The 6263-nt window shown below is 44.6% G+C and overlaps 1 protein-coding gene across 2 annotated transcripts in view; it reads right to left on the reverse strand.

Moving 5' to 3' along the window:
- The window catches only part of Hprt1 (hypoxanthine phosphoribosyltransferase 1), a 50234-nt gene extending 44321 nt beyond the window's left edge, over window positions 1-5913 (reverse strand). The window contains exon 1 of one of the 2 annotated variants that reach the window (XM_013018088.1): window positions 5745-5913. In XM_013018088.1, coding sequence (XP_012873542.1) covers window positions 5745-5771 — 27 coding nt within the window. In that variant the 5' untranslated portion in view covers window positions 5772-5913. Of the gene's footprint in view, window positions 1-4097; window positions 4668-5744 lie in introns of those variants that run through there. The other variant, XM_013018089.1, reaches the window with a different exon arrangement.
- Window positions 5914-6263: the final 350 nt, after the last annotated feature.

A 6263-nucleotide genomic window follows, 5' to 3' on the forward strand; every position in this document is an offset into this window, starting at 1 on the left:
AGTCTCTCCTGCCCGGGCTGGCTTTGAACCGTGATCCTCAGATCTCAGCCTCCTGAGTAGCTAGGATTACAGGCGTGAGCCACCAGCGCCCGGCTTGCAAATACTCTTAAATGGGAAAAGAACTTAAACTAGTAGTATGTTCATCTTCCAATTTCTACAACTAAATTACATATTTAATTTGCTTGCCTTCCCATCTAAGGGTTAAAATTATTACAAAAATAAGTATCACATCTTCACTATTCAACACAAGGATAAATTATGACTCACTCTAGGCAAGAGAGTCCATAAACACCTATGTGCAGGAGATAAATTAATCCAATACCATAATCTATTCTTTTGTTAATGTGCATGGTGGGATAATAGACATATTCACTCTGGACAGAAAAAAATTATACCTATCAATTATCAGAAACACATTATTAAAGATACGATTTCCATAGTGATTTGAAATGTCTCAATTCTTTTGTTTTTGGTTTTGGTTGGTTGTAGGGCTTGAACTCAGGGCCTGGGCACTGTCTTTTTTTGGTCAGACATGGGGCTTGAACTCTGGGCCTGTGTACCGTCCTTGAGCTCTTCAGATCAAGGCTAGTGCTTTACCACTAGAGCCACAGTGCCAGTTGGTGATTAATTAGAGAGAAGAATCTCAGGGGCTCGAGCAACAGTGCCACTTCTGGTTTTCTGTTGGTTTATTGGAAATAAGAGTTTCATGGACTTTCCTACCCGGGCTGGCTTTGAACTGTGATCCTCTGATCTCAGCCTCCTCAGTAGCTAGGATTACAGGCATTTAATTCTTATTAGTAGTACATTATTTTAAATGCTAATAATCAGGTAATCACTAAGAAAAAAATAACTGATGAATCTCAAACTATTGCTATTAATGGTAGTGATTGGCACTTGTGTGGATTTGAAGTTCTACTGAGTCCATAGTATAGTTACTACACTATAAAAAAGCACACCTTTAATATCCCTTTCCTACCATTTTCTGTTGAGTAACTACAGGAAAGGAAATTCTACTAGGTGTGAGGTCATGTGCCTATAGTCCCAGCTAGTTCTGAGGCAGAGACAAGAGAATCATCAGGGTCCAAGAGTTTGGGGCCAGCCTGAGCAACCTAATCAGATTCTATCTTTTAAAATAATTTTTAGGGTTAGAAATGTGGCTCAGTGTACTTGCTTAGCATGCATGAAGCCCTGGATTCAATTCCTCAGAAAAAGTCAGAAGGGGCACTGTGGCTCAAGTGATAAGAGTGCTAACCTTGAGCAAAAAGAGGCTCAGGGACAGTGCCAAGGCCCTGAGCTCAAGCAAGCTCCAGGACTGGCAAAAAAAATACATACTTAAAAAAAAAAACTTTAAATACTACAAGAAGACTTAGAGACAACTATACTAATCTGCTAATCCCATATATTTTAATATCCATATGTATAATAAAAAAAGTAGGCACCCACTTGTAATCCTAGCTATTCAAGAGGCTAAGATCTGAGGATCAAGGTTCAAAGTCAGCCCAGGCAAAAAAGTCCATGAGAGTCTTATCTCCAATAAACTACTCAGAAAAAGTTATAAGTGGTGCTGTGGCTCAAGTGGTAGAGCACAAACCTTGAGCACAAAGAGGCTCAGGGACAAGGCCTAGGCCCTGACTTTAAGAACCAGGACTGGCAAAAAACAAAACACAGAAAACAAAATGAATCTATAGTATGTACGACACAGTATTCAATTAACAGGAAAAAAGAAACCCTAAACTTCAATTCTTGAAGTCAAGAGTAATTTGGGGGAAGACTGGTGGGAAGAGTAACATTGCTCAACATTGTACTCATACTTGTTGAAACGAACCCCTTAGTACAAATACTGAAAGTTAAAATATAAAGTAAAATACCTGGGCACTGGCAGCTCATGCCTGTAATCCTTGCTACTTGAGGATCATGGATGGAAGCCATGCCAGACAACAAGTCCTTGAGACTTTTTTTTTTCAGGTGTGGGGCTTGATCTCTGGGCCTGGGCCCTTCATATCAAGGCAAGCACTCTACTAGAGCCACAGCGCCATTTCCAGTTTTCTGGTGGTTAACTAGAGATAAGAGTGTCACAGACTTTACTGCCGGGGCTGATTTTGAACCACGATCCTCAGATCCTGAGTAGCTAGGATTACAGGTGAGAGCCACCAGCGCCCAGCTCCTTGGGACTCCAATTAACCACCAAAAAATAAACCTGAAGTGGAGCAGTGACTCCAGTCGTAGAACACTAGCCTTGAGCAATAAAGCTCAGAGACAGGCCCCAGGCCCTGAGTTCAAGCCTTAGGAATGGCACATAAAATAAAATAATTTTTTCCAGGTGGCAATTGCTCACATCTATAATCCTAGCTACTCAGGAGGCTGAGATCTGAGGATTGTGGTTTGAAGTCAGCCATAGCAGGAAAAGTCCTAGTGACTGGACCACTAAAAAATCCAGAAATGGAGATGTGTCTCAAGTAATAGAGCACCAGACTAAAGAGAAAAAGCTCATTGTTCAAACCCCAGTCCTGGTACACCAAAAGAGTTATTTTCATCTATACCTACAGATATTAGCATAAATCCTATTGATAACAATAACATTAATGTGGGCCAATAAAATATACCACCAATTTTGAAAAAAAAATCACTAACAGATGGCTGGAGGTATGCCTCAGTAGTAGAGTATGCAGTTAACATGTGAGAGGCACTGAGTTAAAACCTCAGCCTAGCCGGGCTCCGGTGGCTCACGCCTGTAATCCTAGCTACTCAGGAGGCTAAGACCTGAGAATCGCAGTTCAAAGCCAGCCGGGGCAGGAAAGTCTGTGAAACTCTTATCTCCAATAAAACACTAGAAAACCAGAAGTGGCACTGTAACTCAAGTGGTAGAGCACTTGCCTTGAGCTGAAGAGCTGAGGGACAACGCTCAGGCCCAGGGTTCAAGCCCCACGACAAAAAAAAAAAAAAAACCTCATGTACGTGCACAGCATATATGGATATATACACAATCATTAGCACATCAGGCATGGTGGTATACATCTGTAATCCCAACACTCAGGAAGCCATGACCAGGGAACTGAGAGTTTAAGTCAGCCTAGGTTCTCCTATAGTAAAACCCAGTCTAAAATTATCACAAGCAAGGTAATAAGTTCAGTTTGCACAATATTTCTAGCACTGCCATCCTAAAATTTAAAAGACATAGCTATAAAGGGTATGGTTTTTCACATTAATTTGCAAAAACTCTGATGCTTTTTGCAAGAGATTCTATAGTGCCTTTTCTTTTGTCCATAATAGGGCTTCCCACTTGCCAGGCAGGCAGACACTAGCTACTACTATTTGAAACATCCCCAGTCAGCTTGTTCTAAAATGAGTTACAAGCCACATGGGTTGTATCAGGCCAATCTGAAGTCCAATTTCATCAAACAGATCTAGGGCAAGTTACTACACTTATCTTGAGCCTCCAAGGTCACACGGGTGTTTATCTACCCTACTAGATACCTATTGTGTAACTTTAGGGCATTTACATTCAATAATGTTGGCAAAACATTTACTTTCAAGCCTAGACAGAATAAGCATTTAATATCTACATACAGGTTAAGATTAGAATGTGGGATCTTACTGTTAAGTGGCCTTAGGGATGCTATTTAGCCCCTCTGGGCCACATATTTTCTTTTAAAGAACCAGTAAGTTAATATATGCAACAGTCTACAAATTGTAAGTAGTACTTAGTAAGCACAATTCAAGTGTTTGTTATTGCTAACAAGCAGACAATTTAGGGGAAGGAACTTTAAAAAAAGAAACAGGAATTTGTAAAGTAAAAACAATGAATTTCTAGATGTTCAAAAAAAACTAACAGCCAGTTCTTACAAATGCACTGTATACTGGAACAAGCATTGTATCACTAAGCTAAAAGCATTTGTAGAACTACCTCAGCAAGTGGATAAAAATAAAAGCCATTACTATTTGTTGAGTACTCACAGCATTACCATCCTATTACTTGCCTTCCCTGTTAAAATGTATTTATTCTCCCCACCCCATTTTATGCTGGAGATTTAACAGAAGACTTTGCATGCTAGGCAAGTCATACAACTGAGCCACATCACCAGCCTCTCTCCACCTACCAAGTATATAGGACCCAGGGCATGTGTGTTAGCCTATTTAGGGCTTAGACCATTCTTCATTCTGTAAAATAGTAATGATGATAACTTCATGGGTTGTTTTGAAAATTAATTAGGACCACATATATAAACACAATGATGGCTACTATTACTATTCTCCAATCAGAGACTCTGCAAGGGTTGTTTATTCAGACCACCTTGTAATGCTTTCACCAACACCAGCAGCTAAGGACCTCTGAGAGAACCATAGAACTGAAGTCTACAGAGGTAAAGATGTGGAAGACCACACAGCTGGCTCAAACAAGTCCAGGCCAGGCTCCATTAAATGACATTGCTTTTTACATTAAACCATACAGCCTAATATGAAACAATCTTTTCTTCTTAGGGTTCAAGTGGTTATTTGTTCACTCAACAATCCGTAGTTGGAAACTTTCCATAAGCCAGGTATAGTGCTATACGTTGGAGTTACAGTGTTGATTCCTGCCCTTATACAGTTTGGTTAGAAGCCAGGTCTGTGACTCAATGGTAGAGAGCGTGACTGTTCCAAGCAAGGCCCTAGGTTCCATCCCTAGCCCTGCAAAAAATAAAAAATAGAAATAAACAAAGGTTGTGTATGTCGTAGATGCAGCCAACAGATAACCAGGTTACGGTTAAATTAACAACGACAATAATCATCAGGCTACACCATTTTAACAGGTGGCAGAAACTTGGCCTATTTTAGCGTGCAGGATCCTGGGGGGGGGGGGAGGGCGAGGTTCGCTACGTTTTTTATTTAAAAGAATGAATGAAGGCAGAGGCAATATATCAGAGGCTGATTGTGGTTATGATGTCCTTGAATGTAAGGATCGGATCAATCGGATTTACTCTCTCTCTCTCTTTTTCTCTCTCTCTCTCTCTCTGACACACACACACACACACACCAGAAAATAAAAAAGCGAACCTGTATTAGAAAGCATGGGATCTAGGCTTGTGTGTATCTGAACTCAAGGCCCACTTCCCTTGAACCACGGGAAAATGCCTGCAGTAGTTTCTGGGGTAATGCTGGCTTGGTCACCCGCTCACGAGGCAAAGGGGAGGAGTCTACAAAGCAATGCGCATTCCCGCAAACAGGAATCATAGCACCTGCAAGACTAAATGCCCCAACCCAGTTGTCCCACACCCATGCGCTCGCACGCGGTCCTATTCCGTACTGAGGATCCTCCCGGGGAGCACTGCAGACGTCCTCGCCATCCCCCTAACTTTGGTGGAATGGCCTCTCCCAAAAAAAAAAAAGAGCTCCCACGCCCTCACCCCGCCCGATCCTTCTGGAAGCAGCCCTCGGCCCCTCCCCACAGCACGCTTGCTGGAGGCACATGTTCACCCCAACGCCATTTCCACCTTCTTTACCCACACGCAGTCCTCTTTCCCGGGGCTCTCTGGACGAGGGATCCTTTCCTAACCCCGCCATTCCGTCCTTCTCGCCGCCGTCGCGTGACGTCAAACCAAATCGGGGAACCTGTAACGATTCCCGCCCCCGGGGGTTCCCCCGGGCCACCCACGTCTGAACGCGCAATGCGGGCCCCGGCGCCTCAGGGCCCGGCCGCCACCGCTTCCCGGTCCCCAGCCTCGTGGGCCTGGGCCCGGTTGAGCTCAGCGACTCAAATTGCTTACCACAACACCAGGGCTGCGGGTCGCCATATCGGAGTCAGCCAGCTTGACGGCTGAGGGTAAACGGAGGAAGGAAGAAGCCGGTGTAGGAGCAGAGGAGGAGGAGGAGGCGCTACCAGAGGCGGCGCGGCGCGGCGCGGGAAAGCTGAGGGGTTCACTCAAAGCTCTTTGCCTCCTCAGCAACCGCTCACAGCCGCTGAGCGACAGACTCCGCCTCTTGCCCCGCCCATGGCCCACCCACTCCGGCTACGGCGCCGCCTGCGCGCTCAATGGCGCGTCCCCGCCAGCTCCTACCGGACTCCAAAGGGTCTAGGTGGCCGTGGGAATTTTTTTTCCGGAGGAAGCGGAAGCTTCTCCTTGCGCTGCCGCTTATGTCTTTTCTGCAGTGCTCCGAAGGGCCCCCACAAATTCCCACACCTGCCTCCGCCTGCATTTTTTTCCCCGCGCTCTCCTACTGGGCGCCAGTTCTGCACGTTCTATTTACCACGTGCCTCCGGGACCAGTAGTCCCCTTCCCAAGACC

This window comes from Dipodomys ordii, unplaced genomic scaffold (genome assembly GCF_000151885.1).
Source record: "Dipodomys ordii isolate 6190 unplaced genomic scaffold, Dord_2.0 Scaffold38, whole genome shotgun sequence".
Lineage (NCBI taxonomy): Eukaryota > Metazoa > Chordata > Mammalia > Rodentia > Heteromyidae > Dipodomys > Dipodomys ordii.